At 43.0% G+C, this 17172-nt stretch overlaps 2 protein-coding genes across 2 annotated transcripts in view; both read right to left on the reverse strand.

Moving 5' to 3' along the window:
• The window catches only part of LOC133017683 (5'-AMP-activated protein kinase subunit gamma-1-like), a 28231-nt gene extending 20097 nt beyond the window's left edge, over positions 1–8134 (reverse strand). Inside the window, exons 1-3 of the mRNA XM_061083830.1 lie at positions 7934–8134; positions 5579–5644; positions 2636–2897 (exon numbers count right to left, since the gene is read on the reverse strand). Of these exons, the coding sequence (XP_060939813.1) occupies positions 2636–2897; positions 5579–5644; positions 7934–8017 (412 nt within the window). The 5' untranslated portion in view covers positions 8018–8134. The remainder of the gene's footprint in view (positions 1–2635; positions 2898–5578; positions 5645–7933) is intronic.
• Positions 8135–12107: 3973 nt separating this feature from the next.
• The window catches only part of kmt2cb (lysine (K)-specific methyltransferase 2Cb), a 55729-nt gene continuing 50664 nt past the window's right edge, over positions 12108–17172 (reverse strand). The window contains exons 51-62 of the mRNA XM_061084793.1: positions 16986–17119; positions 16561–16843; positions 15976–16115; positions 15162–15275; positions 13950–15063; positions 13725–13861; positions 13472–13614; positions 13166–13340; positions 12931–13047; positions 12769–12842; positions 12459–12567; positions 12108–12369 (exon numbers count right to left, since the gene is read on the reverse strand). Coding sequence (XP_060940776.1) covers positions 12277–12369; positions 12459–12567; positions 12769–12842; positions 12931–13047; positions 13166–13340; positions 13472–13614; positions 13725–13861; positions 13950–15063; positions 15162–15275; positions 15976–16115; positions 16561–16843; positions 16986–17119 — 2633 coding nt within the window. The 3' untranslated portion in view covers positions 12108–12276. The remainder of the gene's footprint in view (positions 12370–12458; positions 12568–12768; positions 12843–12930; positions 13048–13165; positions 13341–13471; positions 13615–13724; positions 13862–13949; positions 15064–15161; positions 15276–15975; positions 16116–16560; positions 16844–16985; positions 17120–17172) is intronic.

Genomic DNA, 17172 nt, shown 5'->3' on the forward strand with positions numbered 1-17172 from the left:
GGGTTTCAGTAGCCGGGGTCAGGTGATCCTGCAGCTCCGTCATCTGTACAGTCAGCTGTCCGTTTCTTTTGGGGGCCTGACCTTTAAGACCGCAGAGGCCGGCCCCCCCCATCAGATGACAGCGAGGGGACATCCCATATTCTGTCAGCTGATCAGAGGGCTTCCATTCAATACGGCTCGCCTCCCCTGCCCTCAACAGATGGCCCGCTCTGTACTTGCTGCTCACATTAGCTGCAGCGTGTCCAGCACAGATCTCAATTAACATGTTATGCAAGTGTTCCCGTCTGCTCAGTGGGTCAATGGCCCAGGACGAGTGAGGGGAGTTGGGATATCAGTGAAGAAATCGCTCCCATTTGCATTGGGGGTTGCTAGGTTTCAGATCCAAGAGGATTTCAGATACTGTTTAGGGTTACAAAAACACAGCCACGGCTCCGAGGTGCTTTTTGTTAAGCTCCGCCGCAGCTTAGAAGAGAAAAAAAAAAATCACCCGGGCCTTGTATGGCCTGTGTTTTGTGAATTTGGAAAAGACAAAACTGCAGAGTTCCTTTATTTACTGACAACATACAGAACACGGTAGCAACGGGGAGAGAGAGGGGGGGAGAAGGGGGAAAAACTTGCACGGTTGTGTGAGGAGCTCCTGAGAGTCCGGTCACTTCCAGATAAGGATATGAGAGCGCTACAGTTGCCTTCAGCGGAGATAGACTGACAATGTCCAGGCGATGGGAAAATACACATTTAGAACAGCTGGACGGTATTCTGATCATATGTATACGTAGCAAATATAGAGACAAAGGTGACCAGACCTTTTCTGTCAGGGCTCTTTCCCTGAGGAGATCCATCTGTAAAACTCCTTATCCTCTTTTAAATCTCTCTTAAAGACACTTTTTATAAGTGTGCTTTCTCCTAGTTATGATCTTACCATATATTTCAGTAATTTTAAAATGTTTTAATTTATCTTTTTTTAAATTTTTCTCAAGGTGATCTCTGCATTAAAGTTTTCATTTTAAACTTTTAAGGCACCTTGTAGCTGTGTTTTAAAAAGGTAAGAAATATAGAATTAAAGGGTATTATTATTATAGTAAGAATATTAACAATTGTTAATATTACTATTGTTGTTGTTGTACAGGCACCGAAGTGAAAATCAGCTATCCAATGAATAATATGCAAAAGCTACAAAACTCAGGATTGAACACAGCTAATTCGAAGTAAAACTCCCCTGCTTACATTGAAAAACTGAAAAATATAGTTGGTAAAAATGTTGCAACCCACTTCAAAGTCTAGAATATGCCTTGAGCACACCCTTGTGGTGAAACTGGGCTCTACAAAAACACCCCACTAATAAAAATAGAAGGGGTTGTTCTTGGTTTCTGTGTGATATTCATTTATAGATTGTTGCTGTAATCATTGGCCACCATTCGCTTCAAACGACATAATTAGTTATTGAACCGCGGGAGAGGACTTCAGGTCCCAAACCACATCAGTCGCTGGTAATCCTGAGCAGCCGGCCCCAGAAGGCCGTACACACACATTGGGGTTTGCGTCGGTGTGTTTTACTTTGGTTTCCATCAATAACAATCTCCAGAGCAAACGAGCGTGCTGACGCTTGAGGTCTGGCCCTCAGAGAGCCATTCCACCAAATACTGCCAAACCGACGCTCTACGAGGAAACAGTGAAGAATGAGTGCGAGGCCAAAAAACATATGACTCATCCTGGTGGAGGACGGACTCTGCTGTGAACGGGGCTGTTGCCATGTGGAACAGGCTGGGTTTTGTTGTGTAATGATCAGCCACCCGAAAATACAGAGAGCTGAAAATGCGCCTGATTGGTCTGTTCCTCATAAAACAAGGACCCTTTTTCTGCCTGGTCTGTCTCATTTGCACTTCCTGAAACACGACATTCTTACCATTATTTTGCCATCGGGTTTTAATGGAGATATGCAGTATGGCTGTATGCTCATCTGAGGGACGCCTGTATCTTACTAATCTAACAAACCGGCTCTGCAATGCAGTGCTGCATGCGAGGAATTGAGCGATGAAAAAACATCTGTTGGCACGCAAGTGCTCGTCCATCTTCCTGACGTGGATCTTAACCCTGTAGGCTTGTAGGAGACAACAAAACAAAGCAAAGGGTTTGCAATGATCCCTGGGATTAACTGTAAAATTGCTGTTCTATCAAGTCAGCTCTGTCAAACGCAGCCAATCATCTTATCTCAGTCAGGTGTTATATAGGTTCCTGTTGACATAACCAACTCAGCAGGAGATCAGGTCCATGTCTGACGTCTCCACAACAACAGAATCGGGAACATTCATGCAAGGGGCACCTGGGTAGAGCTCGCAGGAGGCGGAACATGGCGTCAAATTCAGCTGCAGAAATCTAAAATGCAGCCCCAACGTTTTCAAAATAGAATGGAACCAGCAGCGTTTGCAAACTTCTCCATTGAGAGGGTTAGGGTCCAACATCTGCTCTTCTCAGTAGAAGATAACATCAGACTTTATCCGACTTATAACAAAGATTTTTCACATAAAACCATTTAAGACAATTCCTTAATTGCTGTTACAGGAGTTTCTCTCTGTTTCTGCTTCATGAGAGTTCATCATGATTGGGCAGACAATGCTACGAGAGATCTTGGACTCACCTCTTCTGGTTCTAGAGAAGATCTTGATGCTCGAAGGGGTCGAGCCGGATGACGAGCGGAAGATACCACTGAAGCTTAAGCGGCGGGGGGACTTGGGTGAGGAGCTCTGGTGGGAGGGGTAAGGGAAGATGGTTTTGGGCGAACCGGAGCCCATCTTCAACTGCACTGGAGCAGACTGAGGGCATGGTGGCAGCGGGGAGCCGGCCGGGCTCCTGGCAGACACTCCTGAGTTGGGGCTCGCTGAGCGGATGAGACGCTCTGCCTGAGGGAACGAGTGAGGAGGCAGAGTTAGGCAAACAGATTTAAAATGTGAAAAACTCCGCACAGAATGATTCCAAAAAAAAAGGCCTCACTGAATGAGCAACTGTAAAGAGATGTATTATGAAATGAAAGCAACCGATTTCTCTTTTCCTGGACAGAGCTGCTGTCTGGTCACTTCTCCTTTTTCTATGATTTGCATAGTCAGCCACATTTTTACACACATGACAATAAGAGGACTGGGTGCAAAGTCTGATGAGGTTTGTTCATGACCTTTCAATACGTTTGTTGACGTTTCTAAACAAGCAAAGGAGATAAAAGTTACTGAAAAAACAACAATATTGGTTAGCTGTCTTTCTTTCTTCACCTGGGTCAAATCAAATCAAATGACACTTTTGTGCTGCACCGCTGCAGATTTTTATAAATCTTAATGATCTTAAAGAGCTTTAAAACCATAAGATAACCTCCTGTGACCTACATTAAAGGAATATGACCCAACAAAATCCCAGAGTCTACCCAGAAGGTTCAACCTCCATTGGCCCATATCTCCCTTTTGTTTGTGAACCGAGAGATAAGAAGGTTCGGTTCCACGTGTTTCTCATGTGACCAAATTCCGCTGAGTTTCATTAAGATCTGTGATAGTGCAGCTAAAAAGTGTGATGATCTGTCAGTGGGTTTACATCTCATTTTCTGTTTGACAAAAAGAAAAAGAAAAAACCTAAATTTTAACAATTTATGCTGAACTCAGCTCCAATATTGTGAGTTGAAATGATTCTTTCAACACAAATCGAGGGTTTTTCCCTGTACAAAGGATATCCTGCCCTGTTTGTCTGGTGCATTCAAGGGCCACCACGGTGAACAACATCACCTTCAGCACATGTTTTTATCAGTGTACTTAACACACAATCCGTGACATTGTTTTTCATTATGACTGTCTGTGTTTATAACTCTGTCTTTTCGAGGTCTGCATCGTGTAAACAGGCAAAGAAATCCTTCTCTAGTCGCTGTGCAGATATCGAGAGAGAGAAAAAAAGAAAAAAGTCAGACAATCGAGCTGGAGACAGCGAGAGCCTCCTCCCACCGCGGCCTGCTCGGATACACCATCAACAGATCTATTAACTATTTGTGCACTATGATACAGTGAAGCATTGACACTGATCTGTAGCTCAGGGGCCATATTTACCACAAACAGTAAAATGTTACACGAGTGTTTCGGTAACAGTGTCGGCAGGTAAAAGTCTGTATACAGTAAAAACTAAACGCATCAGCTGCAACTGCAAAAATAACATATTGTACCTCTAGACAGGGAAATAAATTCATAAACTAGTCAATGCAACACATCAAACTGAAAATGGGAGCATTGTTGTGGGTCAGTTTCCCTTTTAATCATTCAGTTTTCCTTTCTGAAACTGGTATTAAACAATACATTTCATTATAAAATAAAGGGCTAAACTCGGACCCAGTGCCTATACTTCGAACAAGTTCTTTGTGTTTCACCAGCCAAAAAACTGGCTCTCTGTCAGAAAACCTGGTCCCAGGCCGGCACCAAGTCTTTGACTGTTTTGTACAAAGAGCCGTCTACGTCAGAGGCCGGGGGGGCGGGATAACCGGACCAACCGAAACCTTGTTGTGACCAAAAACTGTGTGCAGCATATTTTTTGCAGAGAAACAATACCATGGATGCCAAAGCAGAGCAGCAGTGGTCAAAGATGAATTAAATAATTAACATTTAATTTAAAAGCAATTATAGAAACAGCGTATCTTAGCCATATTAGATACAAAAGATAAAATGCATCCATCTGATCTTGTTTGTCCCCACATAACCCTTAAAGTGCTGAAAGATCAACAGCACCACAGGGAACACTGAGACACGTGCATGTCAGTGATTAAATCTTATTTATTATTTTATGGGGCAGAAGCTGATGGGTTTGGGAACACCTGACAGTCACTCTGTTGGTTTTATGTACGTAGCGCTGTTCCACCTTATTACATCATAAAATACCATGATATCTTCTATTAGCTGAGAATTAGGTTGCGGTCGCTTTCAAGATTTATCACGGTGTGAAATCCTGACATTGCTCAGGACGGTATTTGTTTAAGGGCGGGCCCTCCTCCACACGCACATTTTTAAACCAATCCTTTGACAGATCGGTTGGGAGTGCGAGCACACACCCATCTCCTCTGTTTGCCAACAACTCTGACATTGTGCAAGAGCTTGTTAAGGCAAGTGAAGCAACAAGAAGAACTTTGACTGGATGTCAATCAGCAAAAGTCAGAATTCTGATTTTTACCATGATCGCACAAATACCACTGAGGTCTCATTAGAATATGTAGTCTGGCTGACGCACAGTAGAAGGCGAAAGATTATTCCTATTCATATAAATTACAGTAGAGATAGAGAAGAGGCTGCTTTCTTTTAGAAAAATCAATTTCCTGTATTCCTGCATGTGATCTCACTGTGTCTGGACCTAGTGGGCGTAATGTTACTGTGAGCCAGTGAGGGCTGGCAGCTGATGGCCTCGGGTAGTATTTTGCTTTCCTAAATCCAAGTCTAAATATGCTCAAAGATAAACAGGCAAGGTAAATCATGTGTGGGGAGAAGGACAGTTTGAGGAACAGAAACAATTGGAAAGTAAGTGAAAGTAAATGACACAAAAACAAATGACATGGAAATCATTTCTGTACCGTCTGAGCGCCACTTTTTGTCGAGCGGCTCGTCTCCACTTGTGGTGAAGTAAATGCACCAAAGTCCTGCACATAGAAAAAAGAAAAGAGAGCTGGGTGTCAAGGATGAAGCTCACTTCCAGGAAATAGAGCAGAGAAACAAAACGACAAGTCAGAACAGGTAACATGAACGCCAGTTTAGCCACCACACGCTGTCTCATCTGGTTTGAAGACCAAACTGACAATAGAGCTCTTTTTAATCACTGCGAGGGAAAGTGATAATTGTTTTACTTTCGTGCTTCTCGTGCTGCCTGCAGACACACATGTTTCACCACAGCAGGAACCTTTGCAAGACAATGCAAACCACGCCTTCCCCATACCAGGGTTATGTGTCTGCAGTCCACTTTAAACACGTGCAGCTAGCAACACTTAGTCGTTTTTATACCATAAAACAACAGCTTCTAAATAATGCTTTACGGCAGACATCACACACTAACAACCAGAGCTGAAGCTAGCAGCTAGCTTTAAGAGACAACTAGCTAGCCATTCTCAGTGTGATTTCAAGAGTGATATCGGAGCATATTCACTCATTGGCGAGAGCTAAAAGAGGCCAAGGATGCAGGGCATTATTATGTTAGTTTTCATCTCCATCTTTGTATTAAAACAAATAAAACTAACCCATCATATTTGTGTTAAATGTCTAACTTTTCAATTGTCGGCCTGTCAACAAATGCACACGGTACAGCTGTGTGGTGGGAGAGCCTCGGACCACAAATCGTATTTACGACAGCGAAGTATGCATCTGGCCTGTAGGGGGAGCATGAATATAGCCGAGAAAGCCTCTTGCATTGTGACGAAAAGCTTTTCTATACAACATATAACATTGTTGTTTTCATGCTACTATAGCTGCCACCAAACTGTTCTCACAGGATCCATGAGATGTTTAAACCTTGAAACACAGGAGGTTCAATAGAACTTCTTCTGTGCAGTAATACCATTCAGTTCACGAGGCTCGGAGGCTAGTGAAGCAAAGACAAACACAATCCCAGGCACAAATGTACCACATTGATGAATAGAGTCCATTGTAAATCAGACCTGACGACTGAAACGAAGTCAAATAAACCAAGATCCTAAGTATAGTGGCCGTGATGAATCATGACTCATTGGTTTGGACGAGGTCGGCCCTTCTGAAATGTTTCCTTTAGGTCGTGTTACTTGCTTTTTCCTTACAATGCGTCGATATATATATTTATGACTCAACATATTTATTATTATACTAAAGCTGCAGTGATTAGTTTTCTTATTGATTAGTTGATGTGCAACAATTTCATGGCAGAAACATTTTTTTCCAGCTGCTCAAATCCAATAATGAGTATCTGTTGGTTTTTGACTGAACAGGTTTTCTACACAGACTAAACAGACCTAGGGCGATATGACAAAAACATGTTTATCATCTCTTATCACGATAAATGTCACACTGTTATTTCTTTATAAGTTTAAATCACAAACACTTGATAAACAGAAAAATATTTTAAAAATCTGAGGTGGATCAGTTATGTGTTATACCTCCTCACTTTTCTCGTATAATAAGCATTATATTGCTATATAGAGACTTTTGTTATATTGCTACTGATGAAAATGATAATGCAATAATGTATATTTCTGATGGCCCAGCGCTATCAGGACCTCACTACAAGGCTTATGTGTTTCCTGACATCTTTATTGAAAAATTGTCTAAAGAGGTCAACAACATTGACAATCGACAACACTACAATGACGTCACATTCAAGAGTTAATGTCAGACATATTGGTCATGTTTAAAGAAGATAAGTGTCCACAAAGGAAAATTAATTTGGGCAGGGTGATAACACTATATCAATAATTATTTACAATGCAATTTGAATCGGTGACAATATAACAAAAGTCAACACACAATATTGCGACACTCAACACACAAACGTGTTTGTCATCCTCTGCTCATAAAGAAGAGTTTAAAACCACAACCGCAACTCAGGAGCTAAAATCTGAAATAATAACATCGCATTTATCGCTATGGGAAATAATATTTGTGGGAAATAAACATTCACTGAAGAGACACCTGTCAATCACACACAAGTCTGGTGCGTCATGTGCGAGCACAAGCAACACACAAGGGCTAAAAGTCGCAGGAGTGATTCCGCAAAAGTTCGACAACAAATCAAGCATTTCTTCTTCGCTGGTTTTGACTTTGAACGCAGTCACGATGAGAAGCTAAAACCAGTAGATACTCCACCGACTCATGAGAAGCTAAACCAGTAGACACTCCACCGACTCATGAGAAGCTAAACCAGTAGATACTCATGAGAAGCTAAACCAGTAGACACTCCACCGACTCACTGGCATGTTGATCCGCAGACTCCTGCGCTTCTTCTGCGTCTTCTTGGCGCTCTGCTTGCTGGACTCCATCACGGTGCTGCCCATGTTTACCCCGCCGCAGGCTGGACCTACTCACACGGCGTTACACACCCGCCTCACGGCCACTTGTGTCCGCTCAGGCCGCCTGCAGCTCCTCCTCGGCCGCCTGCACCTCCTCCTCCTCCTCCTTCTCCTCCTCCTACCACTCCTCCTCCTCCTCCTCAGCCGCCTGCTCTCACTACGACAACACGGAGCAGCGGCCCCGCCCACCAGGTAGTGCTGCGCGTTCACGTGGTGTCGGAGGAATCGTAATTTCACTTCTTTTTATTTGAAGCCAAAACAGACTTTGTTATGATTCGTGGTCACTTGTTTTGAATCATTTAATTGCCCCTCACACCTGATCCCTTTTTTATTTGCTCTTAATAATCATGTAAATATTGGGGAAAAAAGATGTCAAGGTGTTTTTTGTATGCTCTAAATGCATAAATAATAAAAAAATAAAATACACATGAAAACAGATAGGGCACGGACACGCGTCTCCAACACTCGCTGTTTACATTTGTGTCGCAGTCTGTTCCCTTGTGAAATTGCCCCCCCACCTGACGCAGCAGCACTCCCCTCATTATTTGTCGCGGTGGAACCATAGACTGTAAATAAAGAGGTGGAACAGGATTGAAACGAAAACACGTGTTTCTGCTACGAGGAAGCTGCAGCTGTAAATACACCACAGGGTACTCGTGTGCTCTTCCGCGTCGTTTCTCTCCCTTCATTTCCTCGTGTGGTGGCAGAACAGCAGCAGGCACATCCAGAAAAACAAGTTTCTGGAGGGGAAGCCAAATGTGACACAACACCGGGCAGGTCTGACGTTCACACAGAGGCGCCACCGACAGATGTCAGTGCCACACAGATTTTAACTGGAACAAATACAGCGTAAACACAGCAACATTATGATGATGATGATGTTATTTAGGGCCCGAGCACTGACAGGCAGTGACAGACAGTGGGGCCCTATTGGAATTGTAAGGATTATTATTATTATTATTATTTTTACGGCTAATGAATTGGCTTTTTGAGGGCTTTAACAAGCTCAAATTCTTACCAAAATTTGCAGAAAGTTAGAAAGTGGTGAAAATGTACGTATTCTGGAGGAATTTGCAATGGGCGTCGGAAAATGGCTCAACGGTGCCCCCCGAGACCCCCAGAACATGTTCACATTGACCTATCTTCACAAAAATCAATACACAGGTGTAGGGGCGGCTCCTGGTACAGGCGACATAGGCGTTTGCCTAGGGTGAAAAATGCCGAGAGGGCGGCACAAGAGACTGAATTATCACGACGTGACACATGCAATGTAAAACAATATATTAACGTCACACCATCATCCTCTAACCCCGGGACGCACCGGAGGTAGAAGCGCCGCGAAAAGCGGTCCGCCTCATTTCCTCGCCCATGTTCACACAGGCAGCGTAATGCCGGGAAGAACCGGGAAGCGCCGCGGCCACACACACACACACACGCACATACGCACATAATCTCCTGTGGGGGGTGGAGGGCGGCTACAGGCTTGCGTAGGTCAGTCACCTGTGAAGACCAGCATCATTTACCCCTGAACCAGCACGGAGAAATGCGCTCCCTGGGCCGCAGGGATGAGCCAGCCCCACGCCACTACGCTACCATGGGTGGAACCAGGACACCAGTGGACACAGGAGCTGGGTCCGAACTCATGGGTAAGTTTGGCAGGCTGTCGTGTTGGCAGGACTTCAACCACCTATTCATTGCACAATATCTAATAATATGTACATTTAAAAACAAAAATGAACCATAACATTTCAAAACAAATATATATAAAAAAAAAAAAAAAATGAAATGAAATTAAATAATTTTTTTTAAATTCAATTCTATTTTAATTTAAAAAAAAAAAAAAACTGCGCAAGCACATATTGCGCAGAAGCCAATTGCGCACATCCTGCGCAGAAGCCCATTGCGCACATCCTGTCACTTATTGACAATACTAACAAAATAATCTCTCTCACACAATATATATGTGTGTGTGGGTGGACATTTGTTAAGAGTTTTTATTTTCAAAGCTTTTTTGAAGAACACAATGAGCTTGAACAAGGAACAATTTTCTAAATATCTTCAATGATGTGTGTCTTTGCTCAAAGCTACAGAGCAAACAGTAAACCGTAATGACTTAAATGTGCACCTTACAAAATCCAGAGTTATGGGTGATGCTGGACATGTAATTGGCCCCTCTGTGTAAAACATGGCCCCTTTATGGCATCTAATTTAGAAAAATCCACATGTATAGTGTTATTCTTCTCCTATGGAATAAATAATCTAAATGTCAGTTTGAGTTCCTAGAAATTATGATTTCATTGCACTACTGTGTTTGCTTGCAGTCAATAACATTCACGCTCTGTTAAACATACCGATGAATAAATATATTTCATTTGTGTAAATAAGTGTGCTTGCCTTGCTTGGCTGTGTCTATAAATTAGAGAGGGATGATGTGAACTATTGGATAAACCATACATACAACATGGTAACATGTAAAATAGTTTATTTTTGTAAATGTTTCTAAATTCAATTCCACAAACTCCATACTCTGTACACTTCAAAAGGCATTTTCAAAAAAAAAAAAAGGAAAGGAAGAGAGGAAAGAAGGAAGGCAGAAAGAAAAAAAAAATCTGACTACTTTACACGACCAAGAAAATGTAGCACAAACACACTGGCAGGATGATGTAATATCATACAAGAGAAGAAAAATATCAAGAAACAATTTTAGTTACAACCATTCATTGAGAAAATATATACAATTGAGTCTTCGGAAAGTTAAAAAAATACATGCCATATACATTACAAGTTCTAAGACTGTCTCCAAAATTTTACAGTCGACTTGATATTGTGCACGCAAAAACTCTTCCGTTTCTAAGCATGTGACTTGTGAAGTGTCGGTATAAGAAATATTTCTGATTGAGGAGAATGCCATTTCTGTCCAAAAAAAAGGTAGAACAAGCCATGGTTCCAAACGAGAGTTCCCCCATTCTTTCTGTCACACACCACATCTCGTCTAATTCAAAACACCATTAGACGTTTGCACCTTGTTTTAAAAGTAAAGTAAAAACAGAAACAGATAAATACATGTTGGTGTTCCTATTCGTGTTAAAAAGTTAAAAAGTTTGCCTTTTTGGGTTTCAAAACCTAATTCACAGTTCTTTAAAATCAAACCTGATTAACAGCAAACAGATCACAACGATCTCTCACTATTTGAAGTCATTTTTTTATTCTTTGATTCTGTAACTGATAACTCGTTACGTTAGTCAACAAAAATATTTCTTTTTTTGAGTGGTCAAAGTATGTGTAAGTCACAAAACAATACGCTACAATACCTTACTTTTAATACAACAAAAATACTTTGTGAATTATTGTGGTTATATTACAAATTCTGTACAGAATAATCATAATATATACTCTCAAACGGAAATAACGTCCATCTTAAATAAATTTCAATGACAAACAGAAACAATTCAAAAACACCCAAACATCGAGAAGGTTAAGGTAGTATTTGGTCGGTTATTCCTATAGTTTTCTTTATGTACATTTATACAAAAGTAACAGCATGTCTTCTTCAGTCTTCAAAAACAATAGCAATCTAGCCTTCTTCAACTCAATCTCATCATGTTGAGAATAAAATTCATTCACTCAGTAATAAATACAAAACCTCTCATATTCCACACAAATCACATGACAGAGACCTATGATAAAACTGACTCATGGAATCAAGTATTTTAAAAGTTTGTGTGTGTGTGTTGTTTTTTTTGTTTATTTTCTTTTTTTAGTGCAAGTTAATATTCCCTTCGCATTATTCATTGCTGTACATTCCTCATTCAGTGATGTCTACATTTAGTCATACGGTATACATTAACAGTATGAAACAAAAGGGCCTGCCCTTAGTAAGCAATAAGGCCGCACCCTGCACAGTGCTTTCTCATTCGCTGGTGGATTCCGCACCCCATGTACACACAGATACATACAGACAGACAGAGGCCTCTCATACAACAGAGCCCCTCACATATGGCACGAGTCACATCCTGCTACTGTGTTTACGTTTTCCCTTCCTCCACCCGTGTCCCCCACCCCCCCACCCCCCTTATCTTAATGAACCGATGCGTAAATTAATTTTGTCTCCTCCGAGGGTTCGGGCCTTCTGCTCATTCATAAAATGATTTCAATGTGAAGCCTTTTTCTCTCTCTCTGTGCAGAGATCAAAGCATCCACACACTTTAGCAAGGAATGCATTTAGGTTTTGTCAGTTGTTGTCCTCAGTTAATCCACTTCCTGCATTCAGGAGCTCCGCAGTGGCAGGCGATCTTGTGGTGACCCTCCGCGGTGTCAAACTGGTAGTCGAAAGAAAGCTGGCGGACAAAGAGAGGGAGAGAGAGACGTCAGTTCTCAGCATCACAGTCGCACATTTGATTTTCTAATTAGACAACGTGACACTCACCTCCTCGCCTTTTTCAACTCTGCGGCCGCAGCTGATGATTATTTTGTAACCCCGTTCAAATGTCACCACCTCAGCAACACAGTTCGGAGCACAAGAGTGGTTGATGTATCTGATAGGGAAAAATCAGAGCAGGAAATAAGCAGCTATATTTCATTGTACACTTGAAATGATTGGAAACAGTCAAACTTCCATTTTCTGAACTTCATATAAGTGTTTTAAAAGATCTAGATGTCAAAAGATGTAATAGTTTGTTTATGACACTATTTTCTACCAATATTCAGGCCAGAACATATAAACAATCCCACTGTACCTTGCAAGCCCCCCAGATCGAGTGGCATCGACGACATGTTCACTGTCGATACGGAACATGAACACTTCTCGGTTCTATAAAACAGAATATATCTCGTGGTGAAAGTCACTTCAAACAAAAGGAATTTCAGCTCAACATTTGTTTTTAGCACAGATACGATACCTGAGATCTATAGAGCTTCTCCTTCCTGATGGCAACCTCATTACGGAGGACTGTTCCATTGTACTCGATCATCATAGTTAGTTTTTCAACGTCTCTGGCAGCAAACAGCCCCAGGCCCTGAGAAAACATGACATATGCAGCCATTCATGTTGTCCACCAGAGTCCAAGAGCATTAGTTTCACTCCATCATAACTAAAACATTAAACTGAATAGTTCTCATTATTTGAAGACTCACCTGGATGCGGGAGCGGGCCAGATAGACATTGGCTCTCCACTCACTCTTCATCCAGCGGTACTGAGAGGACCTGGGGTGCACTACTGAAGGCTTGCTATGGGGGGCGCCACCTTCTCCTTGGGCCACATTCTGGTTGGACCTGGCGTGGTTGGTGGATACAGCCTGTGCATGTGGCCTTAATTTTGAGGGAAATGATGAAAACAACAATGTAAAATCGAATTTCTTGATATCTTTTTGAAAATTGTGTTTGGGGAATTGCTGCGAGAGTCTGTGACCACAAATTATTTCAACTCCAACCAAAGGTACCTCATGACCAGAGAAGAGAAGGTGGAGTTTGTCCTTGGCTGAACGCGGGCGCTGCCAGCTGCATTGAACAGGAGAGGCAACTCCACGAGAGGGTTACGTCCGTAACGGAACGAGTACCTTTCACACGCCTCTATTCCTGGGAGCTGATATAAATGAGTAAAATGAGCAAACAATTGGTCACATGCTGAATTCTCTATAAAATGGAATATAAATGGAATTTTCTTTACAGGGGAAAAGAAAAAAAGCTACGAACCGATTCGGTGATCTTGGTGACTGCAGGGACAGTGAGTCCAAACAGGTCCTCTCCTTTCAGGTAAATGGGGAACAGCTTCAAAGTACCTGATTCAGTTCTTTTCTCAGCGACGGGACCCAGAACCTTGTCCCACACTCCTATTTACCAGAAGACAAGCACACTGAGGGTTAGAGACGATGCTCTGAAAGTTGGAACACGCATGAATTTGTGTTAGTGAGAACAAACCTTTAGGAGAGGTGTCGGTCAGGAGCAGGTCCTGGTAGCCCTGTTCAATGACTCGGATGGTAAACTCTGGCAGCCCCTCTCTGTCTTCAACAGAGCAGATGTAACGGCAGCGGTGGCTGCCATGGCGCATGCTCCAGTAAATGCGGCAAGCCTCGTAGCCGTTTGGAAAGATGGCTGTTGTGGAATGGAAAGCCGCCATTTGTAGAGGAGTAAGTTGACCGATTGCCTGCAACACCAGGCTGCCGACTCTAAAGGTGTAGCCTAGCTCGGGATGCTGCACCGCAGTGGCAATCTGACGCACTTCATCTCTTTGGACGTAGACACGTCGAAACACAGCAAAGCAACGCAGCTCGTGCTCGAGCGCTTGTCCTGCTGTTCCCCGGGGCCTGTGGGCGTGACATAGCATGGTCTTGTCCTTGAAGAAGGTGCACTGTGATGTCAGAGCACAGGTAAAATGGTAGACATTGGTGCAGCGTAAGCGGTGGCAGCCACTGGTGGCTCCAGTCTGCTGGCAGTAAGCGCAGCGGACGGCTTGACCTCGACGCAGTGCAAGCTCCACGTTGATGAGGGCGCCAGCCTGGGTTTCATACACCTCGGTCGACCACAGCGCACAGTTGAGGTGAACCCATACATCGAGATCGAGATTAAGCAGCCTAGCAGGGCCATCGGTGTTCCCGTCTCCAAACTGGTGGCAGAAACAGCAACGTCTGTGGTCCAGCAGAGAAGCGGGGGGACGCAGGGAGGCCCCAAGTTTCTTGAGGAGTTCATCGATCTTATCCTCATCTGGGAGTTGGGAATTCCCTCTCGGTATCACTACCTGGACAGTCCACTTTCTCCAGCGGAGTCCTTTCTGTCGTTTCCCCTGGTTCCAGCAGTCATTGGATCTAGGCCGGGCCTTCAGCTTCACTGTCACTTTAATGGCATCAGACTTAATGTCAAACTTTGGTGTGTCACCTGCTGTGGGGAAGGGGATAGGGGTAGAAGGGGGAGACTGTTTGGGCTGAAGCTGGGCCAGGCAATGGACATCCAGCGTTGACATGTTGTTACTGTACTGGTGCTGAGCTTTAGAAAGGCTCTCCATTTGTGCTGAGACTGGGAGGAGGGACATAGATTCCTGAAAGAAAGGGGAATGACAACAAGCAAAACAAAGTCAGTCATCAAAACTGCATGTTGGATCACTGTGTTGTTTCTGTGTGTTACACTGATACAAACCTTTGTTTCTGTGGCCGATCTAGACTGCAGTGGTGGTGAGGAACAGTAGAGAAGGAAGCAGCTGTGGCTGCAGAACACCAGCTCTTCTTCAGATTTCAAACGGCCTTCAGATTCCTAATGAGACAAATCCGTCTAAGTTTCAACAGGCTGAATAAGGAATGAGGAGTTAAATCAAAGCTTGACCAATGTGAACTTCTAAAGCTCAACCGACGTTAAAGCAAGTTATGAAATAAACATCAAAAGCATACAATATTTAAATAACCAAAATACTCTCAGGACTGATGTCATAAGATATGCTGTTAAATCCATTTCATATCAATTAGTGGGTCAAACTCTGGCAGGCGGGATTTACATAATCAGAGAAGGCTACACAGGCAGTATTACTGTGGTACAGTGTGTGTTGGTAAGAGTATATATTGGTGTGTGTGTGTGTGGCCCTGCAGGCTGAAAGGAGATAATATACCCTTTAAGAGAAAGGTCTGGGCATGCCGTCATAGCTCATCTAGCCTACCCCCACTGGGAAATCAATAAGAAAATGATCCATAGCTGTTTGACAGAGATGAGTTTTTATGAACTGGGACGATATACATGTACTGCATCAGCATGTTGTATTCTATAGTTGTTTTGTAAAGGTTATGATATAAGACCAAATATTGTTGACTGTCTTTTTACTGCTACTGTGTTCTTTCGGTAAGAAACGGAGGAGCTCATTTCCCTCACTTCACACTTTAAGCATCCAAGTGCTCTAGTTGAAGGAAAGCCGGCCAAATTATTATACCACCCAGCTACACTAATGAGTACTTTGTTTTGTTACCTTCATGTGGGCAGGCATATCTTTGATGGATTTCTGTACTCCATTTCCCAGAACCACCACCTTACAGTGGCAGCACCACTGAGGTTTACAGCTGGGGCTGGCAGGAGTCCTCTGGTCAGGTCCTCGAGCTACAGCAGCACCTGATGGCAACAGAAAGATTTTGTTTTTAAAAACTATATACATTTCAAAATACATTATGTGGTTGTAAACATGCAAAGGTGTCACATTTGACATAAGGCAAACAAATAAAGACTAGCTTAGAAAATTAAAAAAACTTTCTTCTGCGCTGAAACACTCATTAATCCTGTTACGAGAGTCTTGAAATCAATAAGCAGGCGTTTGTTTTCTAAAAAACTTAATTTCATGAAGAGAGAATCTATGAAATCAATTATGATGCCTCTCAGCACCTGGTCAATAAGCAGCATCTCTCCCATGGATGTTTACAGGGAAACAATTACATTTGAAGATTGTGTTGGTGAGGTCGTTGCGTTGGCTTTAAATCAGACATGACATTTCTAATTTAAGGCCGTGTTGCAGTACGTGAATCACAGATGCTCCTGTTTCATTGAAGTTTTAATCCCTCACCTGGGCTGTTGGGATGGAAGCGGAAATGATGAGCCTGCTGCTGTTGCATCATCCCCTGCACTCCACCGGGTCTTATCATCTGACCTGGCCGCCCGTGAAGCCCACCATTGTCTCCCTGTCCATGGAAGAGCATGGGAGGCCGCTGCTCCATGCCGTGAGGCCCCGCCCTCGCACCGCTGAGCATAGATAGCGGCCCCCTGTCTGGAGTGCTGCTGACCTCATAGCTGCTGGGAATCTTTAGACACAGTAGGTCTGAAATGGCTGCCACTACACCTGTGATGTTCTGGGGAAACAAACAAAAACAAAGTGATTATGTATTATCATTAACCCACTGAAAATGGCAGTCCCGCAGGAAGCGCCCTGTCCCCCTGCGAAAGACTGTTGATTGTTCCTATTCTCGGGAGATCATATTAAATGTTTCTCACCTCAGCTGCAGCTGGTCTCAAAGTGATGGCTACAGACACCAGTCTTTGCTTGGAATCATTAGACACGGGGCCAAAGGGCGAGCCGAAGAACATTGACGGCTCAGTCTTGATATTTTGCAGTTTGACCTCTGACCCTTGAAGATAGAAAAGGATGAAATTCATTAAAAAAATGTCCATACTGTTAAGG

The sequence above is a fragment of the Limanda limanda genome, chromosome 13 (genome assembly GCF_963576545.1).
Source record: "Limanda limanda chromosome 13, fLimLim1.1, whole genome shotgun sequence".
Taxonomy (NCBI): Eukaryota; Metazoa; Chordata; class Actinopteri; order Pleuronectiformes; family Pleuronectidae; genus Limanda; species Limanda limanda.